Source organism: Phyllostomus hastatus, unplaced genomic scaffold (genome assembly GCF_019186645.2).
Source record: "Phyllostomus hastatus isolate PE091 unplaced genomic scaffold, TTU_PhHast_1.1 phas_scaffold_182, whole genome shotgun sequence".
In the NCBI taxonomy this organism is placed as follows: Eukaryota; Metazoa; Chordata; class Mammalia; order Chiroptera; family Phyllostomidae; genus Phyllostomus; species Phyllostomus hastatus.
Genome location: NW_025334013.1, coordinates 14,021,648 through 14,043,857, shown reverse-complemented (window position 1 = coordinate 14,043,857; position 22,210 = coordinate 14,021,648). Strand labels below are relative to the sequence as shown.

At 46.1% G+C, this 22,210-nt stretch overlaps 2 protein-coding genes across 3 annotated transcripts in view; one reads left to right on the top strand and one right to left on the bottom strand.

Moving 5' to 3' along the window:
* The window catches only part of KDM1A (lysine demethylase 1A), a 50,780-nt gene extending 40,730 nt beyond the window's left edge, over nt 1-10,050 (bottom strand). For both annotated transcript variants that reach the window (XM_045859523.1, XM_045859524.1), the window contains exons 1-2: nt 9,545-10,050; nt 4,013-4,178 (exon numbers count right to left, since the gene is read on the bottom strand). In XM_045859523.1, coding sequence (XP_045715479.1) covers nt 4,013-4,178; nt 9,545-9,904 — 526 coding nt within the window. In that variant the 5' untranslated portion in view covers nt 9,905-10,050. The remainder of the gene's footprint in view (nt 1-4,012; nt 4,179-9,544) is intronic.
* Nucleotides 10,051-14,240: 4,190 nt separating this feature from the next.
* TEX46 (testis expressed 46) lies at nt 14,241-16,264 on the top strand. The gene is made up of 2 exons (XM_045858818.1): nt 14,241-14,432; nt 16,064-16,264. The coding sequence occupies exons 1-2, from the start codon at nt 14,241-14,243 to the stop codon at nt 16,262-16,264; spliced, it is 393 nt and encodes a 130-aa protein (XP_045714774.1).
* The last annotated feature ends 5,946 nt before the right edge of the window (nt 16,265-22,210 follow it).

The window sequence follows — 22,210 nt, the reverse complement described above, 5'->3', positions numbered from 1 at the left end:
TCTTACAATAATTCTTTTAAGAATATAAACAGGAGACAGTGATTCTTCCCATAGTCATTGAATAAAATAGAGTGTAATACAGAGCTGTCACTGATCAGCTAACTGTATCTAATACCCATCTCTAATAAAATTAGTTTGAAGAGTTAACCAATAGTTTAATGAAGTCTTTCAGCTTCATTAGAGTATCAGAATATCACTGAGTATGGAAGAAATACACATATAGACACACACTTTTTTAAATTTAGAAATCTACTGACTTGAAGAAGTCTTGAGAAAGGTATTTTAGTAGCCCGCAAATTTCATTTCATGTATTTTAAGACTTTTCGTAAAAATCTTAAGCTATATATAACTAAGCTATTTCTAACCCCAAATGCAATATATTTGCACAAACCAGAGTTCTTAAAGAGTTATCTAATATGGAATTTGACTCTAAGAACTACAAGTGAGGTTTTTCTAGAAAATTTCAATTTCTAAAAGCAGTGAAGAAAAAAAATGTTTTTGTATGGAAATAAAAAAGGTAAGTGCTAGCATATCAGTTAACATAGTAAATCCTCACTGAGGATTAATCTAAGGTACATAGCATAACAACTGAGTTAAGAAAGGGAAAAACAATTTCTCCAATAAAAGGCTACTTTAACAAAGGGGTGATTATTCCAGACCAGTAGTCCGGCTGAGATGTTACACCGTCCTACAGGTGCTCCCCCACTATATGGCCCTACTCATAACTAACAGTTCCAAAGACAACCTGTTCAGGTTTGGTTGCCATGTCCTAAAAAATAAAAAACACTTTTATCTTGATTGAAAATTACTAGGAAACCAAATAAAACCATCATTTATTAAAACAGATATATCTAAAGTATAGGGTAAATACAAAAATACATGGAAATTTAGGTGGATTTTAAAGATAAGGAGCAAAAATACATTATTCACCCATGTGACTCCCATAGGACTACACGCCACCTTCAGTGAACAAAAAATGACAAATCTAAAAACAATGTTTAAGCCAGAACAGAGAACATCTTCCCAATTAAATCCAAACAAAAAACCCCAAACTTCATTTCTATAAAAATTTAAGACTGATATTGAGAGCATTTTTCTACTGACCCAAATCCACTGAACTTGATGACCACAACAGCCTAAGTCGTCTGTCCAGTGCCAGTCTTTGTGCTCCCTCAGTTCACCTTTAGACGGCACATCAGATGGATTTTCCCAAAACACGTGTTTTGGTACATCAACCTTCACTCAGAACCACCTCAGTGCTCCCCTGACCAGACCTTCCCAATTTCTTAAAGGAAATCAAGTCCAAACTCCTCAGCCCTGTAGCCAAAGCTCCTACCTTCCCTCTGACCTGACCCCCTCTCAGAACTTGCCTAGAGGAATCGTCCCCAGTCAAACCATTTGACCCCACTGACTTCAAAATACCTTGCGGTTTCATAATTAAGAAAATACATTTTATTCTCCTTAAGATTACACTGTGAAAAGCACAGCAAAATTTTCTAAACAGCTTTACATGTTGGTAAGAATGAGGTGTATTCACACCTTTCTTACACAGCTTACGGGAGTAGCAGTTTCTAGTCACTGCCTACCCTGCGCTGAAGGAGAGACCTGGTAGAGAAGCAGACCCTCATCTCCTCTCAAGATACGAAGGCATCCACACGGCAATGCTCATGTCCAATTTTCAAGTAAAAACCGAGGTTGAAGAACTGGCACTGATAAGACAAGAGATTTGGAAACTGCGGACCGTTTCTAAACACTTGAACTCACCTGATAATATTATGTGATTAAGCATCAGGGCCGAATCTATTTCTAAATTATGTAAGCTAGTAAACTGTGTCACTACTTTTCTGGGTAAAGTACTTCCCTAATTCACCCTGGAATTTCTTTAAGTTTAAGTTGTTTTAAAGAAAAAATAACTTTATTTTCACAATGACATATTATATTGGCAAGTTTGGGCTATTATCAACACACCTCTGAGAACAGACGATATCCTAAACTTAATAAACAAAACTTTAAATTTTTCCTCAAAATACTCAGTTATTTACACTAAACCACTGGACTAAAGTTAACCAGAACATAAATAGCATAAAGACAGTTCTCCCAATCTTAAATCTTTTTGTTAAGATGTTTACTTTTTGTGGAAACAGTGCCTGACATTTACGGAAAAAGATAACAAACCAACCAGTGACAAATAAACAAACAAATAGCTGCTTTCATGAAAAAGACATTAAACAACCCGAGACTTGGTTTCAAATTTTCAGAAGACAGAGAAGGTATGCGTGAACCGGTATCCACGGTAAATCAGGTATTCACCGAGACCCCGACAACTACACCAAGAAGAGCGGGAAGCAGCACGTGGGACCGCTGCTGAGCAGCGGAGCTCCTGAACTAGGACCTCAGGGGCTTCTCCAGCTGTAACAGCAGGAAAAGGATTATCCCCCTGTATCTCTTTAGCGAGTCTACGGCAAAGGTAAAAAAAGAAAAGCAGCAAGAATTAAAGAATAGGAAGGAACGAAGAGTCAAGGAAGAGTTGGAGATAAGGGAAGGAGGGAAGAGAGCTAAATGTAAGTCTAGACAGGGGAGGGAGGAAACCACAGAGAGAGCAGGTACCGAGGTACAGAGAAGGCTCCGCCTGCCTCAGGGACATCAGTCCCACAGGTAACATGCCACTCCCAATAACCTGTCCCAGACGTCGTTCTAAGGAAGTTTTAGGAAAATCGTTCTAAGAAAACCTCATCATTTCTGAGATGAACTGAACCCAGAATCTAATTATCTTTTTATAAATGTTCTCAAACTATATTCTTTTATTACACTTTATTATAATTACTATAAATTATAAATTTTCACTTTTGAGAGTTTTAGCCAGAATCTGTTTGGCATATTCTAAATCTAAGTTTAAATTAACACCTGACTTGTGATCCCAACAAATCACAAATCAGTATGGGCCTGGCAATTTATGTAAAAACCACAGGGAAAAACCTTAGGAAAAAAAAGTCTAGAACAAACAATAAAACTTAGCAAATGAAATACATGTGTGCCATAATCTGGGTACCTATGAAAGTCATGCATGATACAGCATATGGGGTCTGAAATAAGCATTCTGTTTTTAAAAGGTTCGGGACTAAAAGAATTGGTAAGGTGAATGGGCCTGGAGCTACTGGAAATATAGAAAGTATTTTAGGGAGACGGATATAGTAAAAATTTAAAGGCAAGAAAAGTTCATGAAATACCATTAAGGGCATAAGATAGAAAAAATTAATTAAGATTCCACTTTCGCTTGGTCTGTCCAAAACAGATGGGTGTCCCTGATTGGTCTGGTGTCCTCAGCAGGACTCAGGCGAAGGGGATGTCAGTGAGAATTCTTTACAGATATTTGAAGCTCTGACTCCAACACTACAGACTCCACTAAGCTTTCCAGGTCATGAAACTGTGAACTGAAATCTCCCCGTAGCCTTTTCCCATACCTTTGATCGGAGGGCTCAATAATGGAACAATAATAGGTACTTAGTGGGTCTTTTCTTTTTTACCTCAGATATATTTTCAAATTTTTCATCAGGAAAAGACTTCTCAAACTAATCCACACCACACCACCCCATGCAAGTTTTCTAACCACTTGGTAAATGCATAATTTAGCCAGAATAATTTCTGAACCAGTCTATCTCTCAATTCTGAATCCGAGTTATTACTGAGAGGTTTGGCTCTCTGGATTTGGCTTTCTCCATGTCTTCTCTAACTGATTATTTTCTCCAACTTTCCACCTGCCTCACACTGACTGCTATTAGCCTTCCACCTCCCTCACTTTCCTTTCCTCCTGCATACGTACAGACACACACAAAGGGAGTATCAGTACCGCTATGTACATATGTACACATATATGTGCCTACATATACACACTAAGACACACAGTATCAGTATAAACCAAAGATGAAGACAAATATCACTGCAAAATAGGAATAAATCCATTCACTCTTATTTTTAAGGTAAAATAAAACTGTGGTCGATGACTGCAACTCACCAGACGGCTCTTCCGGCTCGCTTTCATTTTCTTCCTCAGGTGGGGCTTGCGGAGGGGGTGGGGGAAGCTTCTTCTCCTTCTCTGCCTTGGCGTTTCTCTCTTCCTCTGAGTAATACTCGTCTTCTGAGAGGTTGGCCAAGCTTTCGTCCATCTCTCTGTACTCTACCTACACGGAGATCACACCAGGGAAAGCTAAGTGCAGTGACGTCGCAAATCAGGGACTCAACGTGGAACCGTCAGTGGGTGTGAACTGCTTTTTAACTTTACATTTTAAGGGAAACAAGCAAAACACCAAGGAACAAACTAGCTCATGATAGGTTAGCTATTAAAAACAAAATATCTCATAAAACAATCTTGTGTCAGTTCAGATTTAGCCCAATATGTAACTTTTACATCATAGCACTGACATTTAGATCAATGGCTCTGAGGCTGTCTACAGCTCCCAAATGTATTTAACAATTGTGTGTGTATCATGTTTACATACTGCAAATTTTGGGGGGGGGGACTAAACAAACAAACCACCCCCCCTAAAATACCCCCCCAGTTTGGCAAAAAAATATGAGTTAACTAGAATAGTAAGTCTGTCTGATGCCAAGCCTGTATTTCTTCTAATTACTATTCCTTGGGAAAATAGTAAAAAATGCCAGAAACCAAATGGGGATGGGGTGGGAGGGGGAGATAAGGAATAAAAATTGCAAATAGGAACAGTCAAATTAAACTATGAAAAAGCATATTTGCTTAAAAAAATAACTGGTGACCTAAGAGAGGTGACTGAGAGCTAAGAATTCTTATTACAACAAATTCAGGAGTAAGTGACGGGGAAGCGGAGGCTGCAGTCTTACTAATTCACACTTAGGTTACAACGGAGAGAACCAGGTAATAAACAGAAAGAGGAAGCAGTCTTAGTGAATGTTTTATCAAGGGTAAAGCAATTTAGGATAGGGAAGATTATTAAGGACCTGTTTGCCAAAATGTTAATATGGTATTACAGTCATCAACCTGGAACACTGTCAAATGTCACTGTCAGTCCTACCCTGATAGATTCCGGGAAGCCACAGAAACACCAGCTCTCTAACGATTTCAGATGTGATGAGAAGAAAAAATGAATGAAATAAAAATAATTTAGATGTGGAGACAGAGCAAAGGCAACATGGTTTCCACACAGAATGTACCAAACTCATTAGATTTCTGAAATGAATAGTCCTATAAGTTGTAGCAAATGTAATCTATTTTAACTATTGAAATATTTATGAAATAGCTCCAGATGGCTGGCTGTTTTATATTTGTCTTTTCTTCTTCTTTTTTAAATTACATAACCACAGGATTGGGGGGTGGGGAGTGAATGGCTAGAGGAGGTAAAAGTTTTACTGAAAATTGAGAGTGGATTAGAAAATGGAAACAAAAATTAAGATTAAACTGAGTAATTCTGGCCCATGCTCTAAGAATCATATTTAGCACAAGGACTTATCAAATAATGAACACTGAGTACACGGTGCAGTGGAAAAATGGTTACTAATGAGAATCTCCCTGAGCTTAATAAGCTGAAACTCCAGTTGCAAACAAAAGACCCTAATCAAGTAACCATCTTATTGATAGGCTTTACAATAAGACCTTTAGCCATTTAAACATTAGCCTACTTGACTAAGATAAACAGTAGGAACAGACCTCAGGACAATGGGTAAAAAATCAACAGGAGGTAAAAATGTTTCAAAGAGGGAGAGGGGTCAGAAAATGTAATATATGCTTACGGTACACAGTTTCCTTTTCTCCCTTTAGCCCTCAACAGTGCCTGACACCACCCCACCCCACCCCAAAAGCCAGTCCTTTAATCCCATCTTACCCAGTCAGTCAGTGGTCACTTCTCAAGTGCCTACTAGGGAACCGGACAATGTGCAAATTCTGAGACAAACACAGAGAATAACATAAAACCCTTTCTGCTACAGTAGTTCAGCTCTTCCCAAAGGATGTTCCATTAGACACTATGGTCTTTGAAGAAAAAATGAATCTAAGTTTGGGAAACACTAATCTTGACAAAGCCCCAAGGTCATAACGCACATTAAAAGTACTGAGAAATTGTGCAGCAAAAATAATCTTTTAAACATTCTACTGTTTAAAAAAATCTATTGTTTTTGGTGAAGGAATAACTATTAGCAAGGGATACACTTGGAAAAGGCTGGTCTTTTGGTTTTCAGGAAAAAAGGGATTAGAAAAATACCTAGAGATAGTAGCAAGGCTATCTAAAGGTAGTACTTAAAAAACAACAGGAAAAACTGTGTTCCACAGAACCAGAGGACTCTTTGGGATTTCACTTAATTAATTTTTAAAAGATTTTATTTATTTATTTTTAGAGAGAGGGGGAGGGAAGGAGTAAGAGAGGGAGAGAAACATCATTATGTAGCTGCTTTTTGTGTACCCTACTGGGACCTGGCCTGCAACCCAGGCATGTGCCCCGACTGGGAACCGAACCAGTGATCCCTTGCTTCACAGGCCAGCACTCAATCCATTGAGGCATACCAGATGGGGCTTGTTTACTAATTTTTAAATGTATTCTTAAAACAAAAACATACACTCATATACACTCATGTGTTATCCAAACCATAACCCTTTAGAGATCACCATCACATGAACTTGTACTGCTTGGGTAACAATTTTGGGGAGACCCAAGAACGAAATTTCTTCTTCCATCTCTTTTCAACTGAGTGTCCTGAGATAGGAAAAGCAAGCTAAACAAACAAAAACAATTTTTTGCTCTACTTATCAATCCATACCGGATCTTTATAATATTTCCTAAATAAAATACACCAATAAAATTGGATTCTGAGGCTGAAACAAGTCTTCAACTATTGTGCTTAATTTGGCTATCAAAATAGCCTCATTTTCCCAAAGACTGACAACTGAAATAAAATAAATGTAAATTTCTGCCCTGGCTGGTGTGGCTCAGTGGATTGAGTGCTGACCTGCAGCCCTAAAGGTTGTCAGTTCAATTCCGTCAGGGCACATGGCTGGGTTGCCAGATAGGTCCCCAGCTGGGGGCGTGGGAGAGGCAACTGATCACTATTTGTCTCGCACATCATGCTTCTCTCCCTCTCTTTCTCCCTCCTTTCCCCTCTCTAAAAAGAAATAAATAAATCTTTATTTATTTATTTTAATTAGATTTAAAGATTATTTAAAGATTTAATCAGATTTAAAGACTTATTTAAAGGTTTAATTAGATTTAAAGATTTATTTAAATCTTTATTTAAAATCTTTTAAAAAACCTTTAAATTTCTTAAGGTAAAAACAGGTATGTTTTATTTGGGGATTCTGCATAAAATTTTATTTTGTAAAAGAAGAACTCTACTTAATAAAAAGTTTTAAAACCATCTGAAAGAATCACATAAACTCTAAAAAATAAAAACTATTCCCCTGAAAAAAGGAACAGATACTCTGAGCAGGAAGGCCTGGGAATCTCCCATCCCTAAGTAAACACTTACAACCAAGGGCACAGAGATGTCCCAATAGGAGGATATGTGTCAGTAGAGCAACTACTCACACCTTTACATGGACGAGTTTCTCTCCTACACTCTTGCTATCCTGATTCATTCACTCCCCAGTCACCTTAAACCTGATCTTTTGTTTGTTTGTTTTAATCTTTCTTCCTTTTAATTCTTTCACCTAGGGTACAACTGCCAGATTAATTTTCCAAATCTGTGATGTTTGCAGATAGTTTAACAGATGAACACCAACCTTTTCAAACTAGGGTATAAACTCTCTGGCTCTAACTAGTCAAACTTACTTCTAATCATTTTCTAACACACTAGTCAAAAGGTCCTCAGTGCTGTTTTACCAATCCCTAAACTCACTAAACTCCCTAAAAGCTACTGCCACCTTTTCCTGTTAACCTAACACCTAAAATCCAAGGTCCACCTGCTCTGCATATTATTTCCTAACTGTTCCAAACATAGAAATAAACCTTCCCCTCCTGTGAATTCTCACAGCACTATGAGCTGCACTTCCTAGTCTAGTGTAGAGCTGTCTGATGAAATTTCTATAATAATGGCAATGATCTGCATCGATGCTTCCAGTAAGACCGAACTAGCCACATGTGGCTACTGAGCACCTACCACATGGCTATCAGTGTTTAAATTAAAATAAATTCAGCCCTGACTAGTGTGGCTCAGTGGATTAGGCACTGTGCTGCAAACCGGTCACGGTTTGATTCCCAGTCAGGACACCGGCCTGGGTTGCAGGCCAGGTCCCCAGTTGGGGGTGTGCACCAGGCAACCGCACATTGATGTTTCTCTCCCTCCCTTCCCCTCTCTAGAGGTGGATAAATAAAATCTTTTTAAAAATCACATACAGGTAGAAAACTTATTACATGCACAAATTATATGAATTGCATGATTTTAAATGTTACTTAAAAAATTTATGTATATATGGTTCCAGTTATTTTCAGCTGGACCATGAAATTTCCAGAGAGGCCCAAGTCTAAAGTCTGTGCTCTACTTGGGGCAGTGAACACACAATACAATACACAAGTGATGTATTATAGAATTATACACCTGAAACCTATCTAATTTTATTAACCAGTCGCCCTGATAAATTCAGTAAAAACGACAATAAAGTCTGTGCTCTAGGACTGCCCCAGTGCCCTACACACTGCAGGGGTCCCATGTGGTCCTTTGTCTCAGAGGCTGACATACCTCATTAGAACCTACGTGCAGGGCTCACATTCCCGTTCCACCCCTTAGTGAGCAGTGTGACTTTGGGCAAGCAGCTTAAACTGTGTGCCTCGGTTTACTCATTACTAAACCGGGGCTGGCAATACCTGTCCCCGGCTGTCCAGCAAAAACAAAACGTTGATGACGCTCGGAACATAGCACCTGGCACCCAGAGACGCGGGGCGGCTATTGTCTGTGTGCACAGTACCCTGTGACAAATCTTTCTTCCCACGGTTGTATCTAGATTCATTGATATCAGCTTCATCGTAAATATCTACATGAAAAGATCATTGAGAGCATACAAAGAAAAAGGAGAAAACTCCTAGCACATATCGAGGGCTCTTTCTTTTCGGTCTCTTTCTTAATGGCTAAAGCAATTTCATCAGCATCACCCTGCGGCCCCAATGTGCTCCCAGCTGACACCCCGTAAACACTGCTGAGCACCGAAGCTTCCAGGCACAGCTGGGAACAAACTAGTGGTGTACGTCTCCAGCAACGCCAACCCCAACTCCACGTCTGGGAGCCATTTTTTTCCACTCAGGAAAACGCAAAGGAGTACAAAATGTAACGAGGGAATCGGCCCGCCCGTCAATCCCCCCTTTCCCAGGAGGGCCCGGTCCCAGCACAAAGACCGCCTTCAACACAGGCAAAGACCTTCCCCTCTCTCATCCAGCTAATGGGAATGCGGGGTGGGGATCGACTGACTGGGGAGGTCTGCGTGGGCATGGGGCTTAAGGCCCAAGAGCGGGGGAGAGGGGTTGATGGGGGCCGGACAACCTCGGGGAGGCTAGACACTGAGGTTGGTGCTTTGAGGGAGGGGGCCGGGCCTCACCTTCGCCCGCTTGCGCCGGCTGGTCCGTCGCCCCTCCGGAGTCTCTGCGATTCCCGTTTCCATGGGGGTCGCAGATCCAGGCACGACGGTAGGCCCGGCCTGAGGTGCGGCGGATCCTGGCGGCTCGGCGAGGCCCCCGGGCGGCGAGGCCCGCGGAGGCTCCTTCTTGCGGGGAGTGCGCTCCCCGGCCACTCCCGGCCCGGCCTCTGCAGGGCCGGACGGGCCCCCCGGCGGCGCGGCCACCTCTGAGCCGTTCTCCGAGCCCGCCGCGGCCCCGGCGCCGGCCTCCGAGCCAGCTGCCGCCGCTGCGGCCGCCGCGGCCGCGGCCGCTGCAGCCGCCGCCTTCTTCCCGGACAACATCTCGGGCCGCCTGGCTGCCGACAGCCGAAGGGGCCGTTCAACCTGTGAGTCCGTGGGTCCGCAACCACCTGGACTCGCTTCACTTCACGCAGTCCGCGGGCCAACGACCGCCGCCGCGTACGCACGCGCGAAGCGCGCTCCCGCCGCGTCGGGACAATAACGCCGGGGACGCCCACGGCCCCGCCCTCCCCCGCCCCCCGCTGCCATAAAATGGCGTTCTGGTGGCTAGAGCGGCACCGTGGCGGAGAACGCGATGCTTTCCTAGAGCGTCCCCTTGGCCTTCAGAGTTGGTCTCAGCACTGTCCTGGTCCTAGGGCTTCTGGGCCAGACTGCACCTCCGAGGGCGACCGTTTCATCCAGGGACTTGGACAGACTTATAAATCTATTCACCCATTCATTCATTCACCTATTCATTCGTCAATTCAACGAATATTTATTAATGCTTACTAGATGACAAGTTTAATTATGGAGTTCTTGCTGTCAAAGATAGTAGTGGTGGTTTATTCTTTTAACTCCAGGAATCCTTCCCTGACCCAATTCTAAAACAGGCTTTGTGTTCTTCAAGCTTATTTCCACAGAACTATAATTGCTTTTTTACATGTCCCTTTAAAATTTGCTGTAATTTTCAAAACATGATTCCGTTTACATGAAGTCTGAAAACTGGTAAACCTAGTCTCTAGTGATGGAGTCCTATCAGTGGTTGCCTGGGAGGAGTGTGGGGGTTATCTGCAAAAGAGCAGGAGAGAACTTGCTGGGAGTAATGAAAATGTTTTATATCTTGATTGGAGTGGTATATACATTAGTCAAAACTCATTGGACTACACAAGTAAAATAGGTATGTTTTTTTAAAGGTTTTATTTATTTATTTTTCGAGACAGAAGGGAGGGAGATAGAGAGAGAGAGAGAAACATCAATGTGCGGTTGCTGGGGGCCGAGGCCTGCAACCCAGGTATGTGGCCTGACTGGGAATCGAACCTGGGACACTTTGGTTCGCAGCTCGCACTCAATCCACTGAGCTACGCCAGCCAGAAAATAGGTATGTTTTATTTTACATCGATTGCACATCATGAAGTTGACTTTTAAAAACTAAGCAAACAAAAAAGAAAGCAATAGCTGTGCAGGAAGTTGTAGTCCCAGGACAACATGTGGCTCGGCTGTGAGCTACATTGGCATAGTAACAAGCAATGAATATTGTTTTAACCCAAGTGATAGAATCATATTGAGAGAATGGAGAAAAGAGAAAGTTTGTGGAGGAGAGGGGTGAGAGGGTGAGAGGGGTTTATAGAAGGGGGTGAAGTGAGGATAAGAGAGATTCTGCATGGGAGCTAAATCCTCATCTCCCATCATGAAAAGATAATATATAACATCAACATTGAAAAATCAAGAAATAGTCCTGGCTGGTGTGGCTCAGTGGATTGAGTGCTGGCCTGTGAACCAAAGGGTCGCCAGTTCAATTCCCAGTCAGGACACATGCCTGGGTTGCAGGCCAGGTCCCCAGCTGGGGGCATAACAGAGAAACATTGATGTTTCTCTCTCTCTCTCTAAAAATAAAATAAATAAAATCTCTTTAAAAAAGAAATAAAAAATAACAGTATAAACATACTATTTGGCTGTATCAAGATAAATATCAGAAGATCAATACCAGCTAAAAAAGCTGGATTTATCTCTCTATGTCATAGAACTTGAGGGTGGGAAGGGGTGAGACAGGAGACAAGCCTGTTTGTTCTACATCCGGTAGTTTGTTTTTTTTTTTTAATTTTAAGCAACCAAGTCTTTTTTTTATGACTCATCCAACTCCTAACTTTCTACTTACCAAGATCAAAAATTATGAAATTCTACCAGTGCTGAAGTCATTTGCAAGTAATAGTTCATACACACACCCTATGGTTCTATGTGACTTGTTTAACATATAATAATTTGTTAAAACTTAAAATTAGATTTTTAAAATATCCATAAGGTTTAATCCAACAATTTCACTTTCAGGAAAACATTCTCTGGAAATGTTTAAGTATGGGTACAAAGATTTAACTTCAATGCTGTTTATCTCAAGTTATATATAATAACAATCAAGAAGAACTAAACTAAAGGCCCAGAAAGTGGTGACTAATTGAATATATTAGGATATCATAGCCATTGAAATTGCTATTTGAACATTAAGAACTTCCATAAAAAATAATGGACATATGTCAAAGATTTTTCACTTTTAAAAGTGAATTGATTTTAAAGAAAGAGAGAGAATCATTGACTTGTTGTTCCACTCATTTATGCATTCATTGGTTGATTCTTGTATGTGCCTTGACGGGGGATCAAACCCACAAACTTGGCATATCAGGACAATGCTCTAATCAACTGAGCTACCAGGCCAGGGCCAAAGATTGACTGACTGACTGATTTTATTATCGAGAGAAACAGCAGGATGATAAAGCTTGTTCAAAGGAGAACATGAAAAATTCCTATATTCAGTCATTGCTCAGTGGAAGACAGAATGCTAGAATAAGATTGTGAACTATTTTTAAATAAGGAAAATGTAGTTAATGTCTTACGATGCCATAATACTAAACTTTGGGGATTATCTTTTCTCTTAGACAGAACCATTTGCATTTATTTGCCCTCCCCCCAAAATATCATTTGCAACTTATCCATTTTCTTTCCAGAAATACAGGCATATCTTAAAGACACTGCGATTTTGGTTCCAGACCACCATGACAAAGCGAGCATCACGATCAAGTCAGTGTAATCTTTTTGCTGACGGAGGGAGTAGCCTTCGCTTTGTGAAAAATGCAACACCTGTGAAGTACATAAAGCAAAATACACCCTGGCTGGCGTAGCTCAGTGGATTGAGCCCGAGCTGTGAACCAAAGCATCGCAGGTTCGATTCCCAGTCAGGGTACATGCCTGGGTTGCAGGCCATGGCCCCCAGCAACCACACATTGATGTTTCTCTCTCTCTCTCTTTCTCCCTTCTTTCCCTCTCTAAAAATAAATAAATAAAATCTTTAAAAAAAAAGCAAAACACAATAAAGTGAGGTAGGCCTGTAACTAATTTCATTTTCTTAAATTGTATTAAAATATATATAACATAAAGGTTACCATCTTAACCATGTTTTATTTATTTATTTTTAAAGATTTGATTTATTTACTTTTAGAGAGAGGGGAAAGAAGGGAGAAAGAGAGGGAGAGAAACATTAATGTTCGAGAGATACACAGATAGCTTGCCTCTCCGACCCCTCTCCGCCCCGACTGGGGACCTGGCCGGCAATCCAAGCACGTGCTCTGACCGGGGACTGAACCGCAGGCTGGAGGCACTCAATCCACTGAGCCACACCAGCTGGGACTTAACCATTTTTACATGTACAGTTCACTAGTGTTAATTACATTCACATGGTCATACAAACAATCTCCAGAACTCTTTTCATCTTGAAAACCTCTGTACCCATAGACAGTCCCTCTCCAACACTCCCCTGCCCCACCCCCAGCCCCTCCAACCACTGTTCTATTTTCTGTCTCTATAGCCTTGACCACTCGAAATATTTCACATCAGTGAAATCAAACAGCTTTTGTCTTTTTGTGACTGGCTTCTTTCAGTTAGCGTAATCGCCTCTAACTTCACCCACGTTGTAGCATTCATTTATCCATTCATCTGTCGATGGATTTTTGGGTGGCTCCCACCTTTCGACCATTGTGAGTCATGCTGCTACGGACATGGGTGCGCGAATCTCACTTCGAGACCCTGCTTTAGGTTGTTTGGGGTGCATATTCCCGAGTGGAATTGCTAGAGCAACTTGCCCGTTTTTAAAAAGTTAACATCTGACTCCACAGAGTGGGAACTAATCAATATTTAAGAGTAAGTCAAATAAAGTTACTTTATCCTAAAGTATCGGGTGACCCACAGGCAGGCCAGTTAGAGCATATTCTAGTATTATTGTGAACAGACTTGCCGTAAAGTTTGAGCCTTATTTCCAAATGTTGGGTTAATTTTTCTTTGCAGTCTCCCTCCCTGTGAGGGCAGCGGATGTGTTCCTGGCTGTTTTATTCTCAGTGGCTAAGCCCAGAAGTTCTGTCGAATGAATGAGGCATCACTAAGGTCTGCATCACCTGGCTCTTGTGAGGGCATTATGAGGTGATGCTTGCAAACTGCCTGTCAAAGTCTGACACATAGTGACCGCTTAAGACATAGGAGTAGTCAATCTTATTGTTATGTGGCAACGGGGGAGGGGTGCTGCTGGGGGCCAGTCATGACTTACAGGACAGGGCATCCATGACTCCTGTTATGGAGGCAACTGTCCCAGAGAGGTAGCTGAGGCTGGGTCTTGGGGCCTGGGCGCCACCAAGCCAGAATGCTGGGAGAACTAATATCTCTTCTTAGGAATCTCCATGACATACTTGATTCCTCAGGTGTCATCGGAGCATTGGTGGCTTGGCTGATCAGCTATAAGCCAGCCTTGTTTGGGTTCCTATTCCTTCTGCTGTTGCTTAGCAACTGGCTGGTCAAGTATGAACTGAAGCCCACCCCCCCAAAGTCCCAGCAGGTGAGCAAGAGGAGCCTTGAGCTTCAGCTGAGGGTGAGGAGATATTCACAGCTAGATTGGGGCTTGGGAGACAGGGAAGGTGTCAGAATAACGGGGCACGACTGAGGAACCCACGACTCCGGTCTGCATCCCTGCTCTGCAGCTGCCTCTTGGGCATTGAAGCACCAAACACAACCTTCTCAAGGCTTCCGATGTCCTGGCTATAAGGTTGGGACTGTCCCACACTCTCCTACTTCAGGTTTGATGTCCACATGCTTTGGCAACAGTAACAACTCCTTTAAAGGAAAAACGAAACTAAAGACACGTGTAAAACATAGGTACATCTCTAAAATATAACAATGATGATAGGAGAGATGTACAAGGATTATGACATATACAAATCTAAAAATATGCCAAACAACATCCTATCTTGTTTATGAATGCATGTACTTAGTGAAATACATTAAGGCAGGATTTTTCTTTTTTAAAAGAGTTTATTTTTTTTATTTCTAGAGAGAGGGGAAGGGAGGGAGAAAGAGAGGGAGAAAAACATAAACATGTGGTTGCCTCTCACGCGCCCCCTACTGGGGACCTGGCCTGCAACCCAGGCATGTGCCCTGACTGGGAATTGAACTGGCTACCCTTTGGTTTGCAGGCTGGCGCTCAATCCACTGAGCCACACCAGCCAGGGGAGGGCAGGATTTTTTCAACTTCCACGTGATTGACATTTCGGGCCGGATAATTCTTTTTGTGAGGGACTGTCCTGTGCATTGTTAGATGTTTAGCAGCTTCCTCAGCCTCTGCCCATAAGATGCCAATAGCATCTGTCACCCCTTTTGTGACAACCAAAAGTGTCTGCAGATGTTGCCAAAGGTCCCCTGGGTAGGGCAAAATAGCCTCTCATTGCAAACCACTGCTAGTTAAAAAAGTGCACGGAAAACACAGACACGGAATTCAAGGCTGCAGTGGAGACGAGGTTCAGGGAGGGAGGGGGACACTCTAGGAGAGGGACCCACCGTTACATTTGTGATATTTTATTTCTGAAGCTGGTGTGGGAACGTGGATATTTGTTGTAATCATTACTTGTTTTTGTGAAGGGCTCCAAAAAGAAAAGATGAAGCATTATTAGGCTCAGTGAGGGGGTAGATGAGGAATACAGAGGTCAGAGCGTGTTGTCTCCTCTGAGACTCGGCAGCTGGAGCCCTTGCAGGGCCGGGTGGGACTCTCGGGCGTGCGGGGAAAGCACGGCTCTGGAGACGTACATTTGGGTTAAGGTTTTACATTCTTTGTGAGCGCAGATTGGCGGCCCTATTATTGATGCCTATGGACCAAAGGGAACTGTGGGTCATGGGTGCGTGGGGTCTCCCCTGAAGGCTGGGGGTGCTGAGAGAGGGACCTTCCCCCACAGGGCCCCAGCGCTCTCACCCACAGGGCACTCTCCTGGAGGGCTGGTTGTGCAAGTTGAGATGACACTTATAATCATCAGGCAGGGGAAGAGGGCGCCTATCACGGTTAACCAGCCTCTCTTCTTTCCCTGCTGGTGGGGCCCTTAGGAAGAGAAAGAGAAACCAAAGACCCCTGAAGCCAAACCCAATGGCCCCACCATGAACATGAGACAAATCGAGAGACTGCACGCCTGCTTCGCCCTCCAGGACAAGATCCTTGAGCGGCTGATGGTCAGTGAGATGAAGCTGAAGGTCCTGGAGAATCAGATGTTCATCTTGTGGAATAAGCTGAGCCGCCAGGACAGGTGGAGCCGCCGGCGGGCTCTTCCTGCAGGGCAGCAGCACAGGCTGAGGGAGCGCGAGTCAGGGGTCTCCATCTTCTCCGAGTGCACGTCCCACTCCCCCTGACGCCGTCCCCTCCGAGCGAGCCTGGGTGGCTGGCCTCTTCCAGTGTCACCTTTACTCAGTAAAGCCCTGTCGGAGACCTTTGGATTTTCTTAGTAAATCACAACACAGGAGAGGACCGAGGCTGCAGGGTCACTCGCCAGATCAGACGCGCAGCACCCCCCCCCCAACCCCAGACACAGCCTGCGGGCCCTAGAGCCCGGCCCCTCCCCCCTTGCAGCAGGGTGTTGCAGCAGGGTGCGGGGTGGGGCCCTGGCCCTGGTTCAGGGCGCTGCGTTCCTGTCCGCCCTGAGTCTCGAAGCAGTGGCCTCCCCAATGCCTGCCCTGCCCCCAGGCTCCCCCCACCCCCGCTCTGCACCCAGAGGCCCCGAGTGCGTCCCTGGCCCGTTCTCAGGCCAACGTCTCTCTCCGTGGGTGGCAGAACAAAACCCACACACCCTGCTCCGTGCTCAGGCCCTCCATGATCAAATGATCAGACCCCCTTTCCCGGCCTTCCCCTCCCACTTCTCGCCCCCACATGCTTCATACTCTGTGTCCGGGGACCCTGAACGTCAGGCATGAGGGTATCACCTGTGTGATTTTTGCCGTGGTTGTGAACCACCTGCATGTTTAACTCAATGTCCCTTTAAATCGACTCTTTCCCCTTAAATAAACTGATGTGTAAAGGGCCACGACGATGAAACAAATAACTGATCTGTAAATTAAAAACAGCATCATTTGCCTGAAACGGAACTTAACTGTCAAACTAAAGACGATGGAAACAAAGCGATGTTATTATGTCCCAACCAGAGCTGGGTTGTCCTCTGAAGGATCCGAACCTGTGAGTTTTGGGTTAAAAAAAAAAGGAGACGTGCAAGTGTTAGCCCTTAAAAGACGAGCTCGCACCAAGCTGAGACTTTTCTCCGTAAGGAGAATTGGAAAGAAAATCACTGCCTCACTGTGACTGCATGCCTTGTTGGTGTCCCACTTAAAGTCATCGCCTTCCAGCCCTGGCCGGGTAGCTCAGTTGGTTAGAGCATTGTCCTGATAGGCCAAGGTCGTGGGTTCGATCCTCAGTCAGGGCACATACGAGAATCAACCAATGAATGCACAAATAGGCGGAACAACAATTCAATGTTTCTCGCTCTCCCTCCTTCCACATTCCTCTCTCTAAAATCAATAAGGAAAAATTAAAAACAGTGTAAAAAAAAGTCATCTCTTTCCCCATAAGTCTCATGGACTCTAACCAAACAGGATGAGATGCATCCACCTCTCTGCTCGCATGGTTTCTTCCCCTGGAATCCCTCTTCTCCCCCTTTCTGCTGTTACAGTTCTCCACTTCTTCCAGAGCTGCCACCCCCAGAAAGCCTCCCTCAACCCGGCCATAATGAATCTCTTTCCTTGGCACTCTCCCAGCATTTTATCTGCCGTTCTACAGCGGAATGTGTCACCACCTGCTGACACTGAGTTTGTACATGTTTCTATATCCCCACCCCCCACGCCTCCAATTAGCGCGTGGACTCCTGGGGACAAGCACAGCATCTCGTTCAGCTGTGGGCCCCCGAGGGCCCCTAACGCAGCGGCTATGTGCCGTCCGCGCTCAGCAAGTAACACCTGTGGTTGCTGAGCGCAGTCTTATGTGCCCTGACGGTCTCTCCGCCCTCTTGTCCCACGGGGACTCTCCTGTGTCCTCGTTTGTTTAAGAGCAGGATCTCTGGAGCCTTAAGTCGGGCTTTAAATCCCAACTCTATCACCTCCCAGCTGTGTGATCTTGGACTACGCGAAGTTGTTTGTTTTTGCTGTACCTTGGTTTTCTCAACCACAAAACGGGGGGAGGGACACTACCGACACCATTTATGACTGCGAGGATTAGAGGAGTCACTACACCCCTGCCCCCGCTAAGATCTTTGCTCCAGTGGCCCCTTCTTGGCGAGGACTCCCGTGGTCACCCTCCTTCGACCTCCAGGCCCCCTCCCCGTCCTTCTCCTGCCTTCTCTGCCAGACGCCCAACCTGCATGGTCTGCATCGTCCGATCCCTTCGCCCTGTGGCTTCCGGTTGAGTTTGGGGGACTGGAATCCCTGGTGGGAGACGAGAGGTTAGGGGGAGGCTGAAGCACCCATCCCCCCAGCTCCCCGCTGTGGCGTTCTTTCAGGCTTGCTCAGGGCCGGCCGGGTCCCTCAATAGAGGGTCACTCCTCTTCTTAGGGACGCTCTATCTACGAGACCTTCTTACAGGTTCCCTTTGGGCCCAGGGGCACTGCACCACGCTTGTTGGTTCCCCATAGCCTGCTCATGCTTTTGGAGGTACTCCCTTTTACATTGCTTCACGGGCCATTGCTAATGGTCTTGCTGCATGGCCAGGCCACTGGGCCTTCAGAACCAGACCATCAGGAGAGTATCCATACGGTAACCCCATGCTGTGGAAACATGCAGCAATTCAGCCACGAACTTGACCTGTATGTGACATGTGAACACACCCACAATAATGCCCTGTTTCTTGACAAGAACATGTGGAAGGGAAAGCTGCTGAAGACTCGGCGGCCCTGGCCGGGTGGCTCAGTTGGAGTGTGGTCCTGATGTGCCAGGGTTTCAGGTTCAATCCCTGGTCAGGGCACATGCAGGAGTCGACCAGTGGGTGCGTGAATGGGTGGAACAGCAAGCCGATGTTTCTCTCTCTCTCCCCGCCCCTTCCTCTCTCTTTCTGAAATTAATAAATAAATAAAAGAAGACTGTGTGGCCATCACATCCACTCTGGGGCCCTGGATCCACGCCTGGACTCCCACGAGAGCGAAGCCACCACGGACACAGGTCCGACACAGCCCGATGGCGATCCGCCTGACCTGTGGAGTCACTGGTGCTCGTGGGGTACGGATTACCTGCCAGTGACGAAGGCCTGTGGCTCAAGGCGACTCGAGGCGTGGCACAACGACCTGTGGGTCTGACCAGTTCACAGCAGGCGCATTGGCCGCTGTGGCCAATGGACACTGCAGGCACATCTGACCCCCGTGGACCTGGTTTAGGATTTGGGTGGCTATTCTCTGCCACCAAATGGTCACCTCGACTCTTGAGGCTCTGCCGAGCCCCTCTGTCCTGTGCTGGAACGTCCCGATGTGACCCACTCTGACGATGGAATCGCCTTCACAGCACCGCCCCCAGCTGTGGGCCCCGTCCACATGGACTGTGCTTGCCCTTCCACACTTGCCTCTGTGGGAGCCAGGTGCAGTCGAGCCTTGGTGGGGCTGGCCCAAGAAGCTGTTATAGTAGCTGCTTCCTCACCGTCCTCTGTGGGCGCCTAGGAGGGGGAGGGGTGCATCAGACATGGCAGGTAGTATGGTGACTGTCCGGTTTTTGTGGGGGTAGATGCTCTGGGCAAAGGACAGGTCATCTGGCTCCACCTGGGCACATGGTGGCCCCCAGCCGATCCAGCAAGAACATATGCAGGCCATCTCAGGAAACAGACAAAGGCAGAGGGGTAAATAACTTCTCCCCTCCCCTTCCAGATCTGAACAAGCAATGCTGGACCACCTCAAGGGCTGCCCAGGCCAGGGCCCGTGGCATGAACCTATCGAAGTACCGCCACCCCACCCACCCCGCCCCCACCCACCATACCCAGCCACGGGCAACTGTGTTGGTGTCTCACGCTGACACTGGCGAGGACATTGCTCCTAGCTGGCCATAGCCACCAACTGCTGTGCCTTGGGCCTCCACAACCACCCGTCTGTCAGCTGCGTGGACGGTGTTGCGGTCCACGGGCAGAATGTCGAGCAGCGCCCTGTGCGTGCCCAGAACTGTTCTGTACTCCTGGTACAGGTCCTTCCTTGCTTTCTCCTCGGACGTGATGTCACCTGCAATATAGACCTCTGAGCTCCAGGTTCAAGTGCCCAGCTGCCCCCTCCCACACCTTCACTCAGACACCTCAAAATTAACGCGATGAACCTGAACTCTGTCCCTCTGCTCCAAACCCCCTCCTCATTGGGGAGGGCGCAGGCTTCCCCGTCTCACTCACCGTAAAAGTCAGCCCCTGCCTCCCAGCTGCTCGGGCCAAAAACACGGGCACTGTTCCCCACTCCCTCTCCTCTCAGCGGCTCCCAGGCCTCCACGAGTCCTATCGGCTCTGCCTGTGAGCACATCCTGAACCTGGGGCCATTCTTCCCGCCTCCGGCGCAGCTCCAAGCCCCCACCTCCTCTCACCTGAGTGGGCCCCTGGCCTCCCGCCCCACCCTTGCCCTGTAGTCTGCTCTCAGCACAGAAGCCGAGGTGCTCCTTGAAAAACATGAGTCGGGTCATGCCCCTCCTCAGCTCCAAACCCTGCGAGGGCTCCCGGCTCCCAGCTCACTCAGAGAACTGAAGTCCTCGTGGCCTGTGAGGCTCTCCGTGACCTGGCCCTCCCAGACCTTTCCCCCCTTTCCTACTCCTCTGGCGCTCACTCAGTCTGCTCCCGATGCTGGCCTCCTTGTGCTTTTCCTGTAACGCGCTAGGCACGCTCTTACGCTAAGGCCTCCGCGTTGGGTGTTCCCCCCACCGTGGACTCTTTTCCTCTGCTGTCTGTCCCTCTAACTCCCTTGCTTCCTTGAGCAGATTTGTTACATGCTCTTTTCTCGATGAGACCGCCCTGACCACCCGGTTTAATATTAGAATCTGCCCCTCTGACCTGGCTCTATTTATTTTCTCACAGCAGGTGGTCACTTTCCAATAGTTCATTTAGCGTATTTGCTATGCTGCCCCTGCTGGAATGTAAGCTCCGGGAGGTCAGGGAGCTTGGTCTGTGCTGTTCACTGAGATATCTCAAGCACCCAGAACGGGGCTCAGCACTTAGTAGGTGCTCAGTAAATGTGTGTCGACAGTGAGTATGTGTTGCTGTGTCTGCTTTGCCGTCATGTCCTCCTCTAGACCCCAGTGCAACCCTTGGTGTATGGCAGCCCCCCAAAGAGTGTCCGGTGAATGACTCCATGGGTTCGGGAGCAAACATGTGAGTTGATAATCAATCAGGGCCTGATTGGGAAAAATCTAAGTATCTTCATAGAGTCTTTCAGAGGGAGAGACACTTTCCCTTTTAAAGTTTAGCTTGTCCTTGATAGCTTTTCAGCCACATTCTTCTTTCTGAACTGTCCTGCTGCTGAGGGTGGAGGCAATTGTTTACTCTCTCTGGGAATGTTCTAGAATGAATTTGGGGACAAAGTGACCTCAACATCCTGTGGGAAGCAGGCCACTTTGAGGGGTAGACCTTTGAAGAAAAAGTTTTGAGTGAGGACAAAGAAAGGAACCAAAGAGAAACCTCTGAAGTCTGGCCCACTTGAACTTGGGACCCTTCTAACTCTCTGTGCTGCCGTTAGTGCCGAGGTTCTGCTCCTAGTTCTCAAAACCTGAACGCTTTCCCCAGAGAAGAGAAATCCAAAAACCCCACAGAGAAGGACTGGGGCTGCTGGCTTGAGTCCCGAAAGTGGAAGGAGAAAGGTGGAGATGAGAGAGTAGAATGGGAGTGAGAGGAGGAGGCGAGAGTAAAATGGGAAAGGTGGGGAGAAGGAGGGGAGAAAGGGTGGGGGAGAAGGCGAGATGGACAGAGGGGAGGAGGGGAGGAGATCTGTGGGGACCCTGGGAGGAAGGGGAAACGACACCAGCACTAGTGACAGTGGCTAATGTTCATTGAGCACTTACTGTGTGACAGCTGCGGCACTGCATGCTTTAGGAGCCTGATCTCACGGAATCCTGGCTCCCGCCCCAAGCGGGTAGCTTCCACTTCATCCCCCTATTTTACAGATGAGCACACTGAGGCCCAAGTCAAGTCAGAAACCCCATCAAAGTCCTGTAAGCAGTACGTGGTGGAGCTGGGACCTGAACTCCGGCAGCCTGACTCAAGCGTCCCCTGGGTGAGGTTTAGGCTATGCAGATACAGACTGATTTTTTCCAAAGAGCAGTGGGCAGCCACGGAAGGCTATTTAAGCAAAGGACTGATATGATTTCTCAGCTACA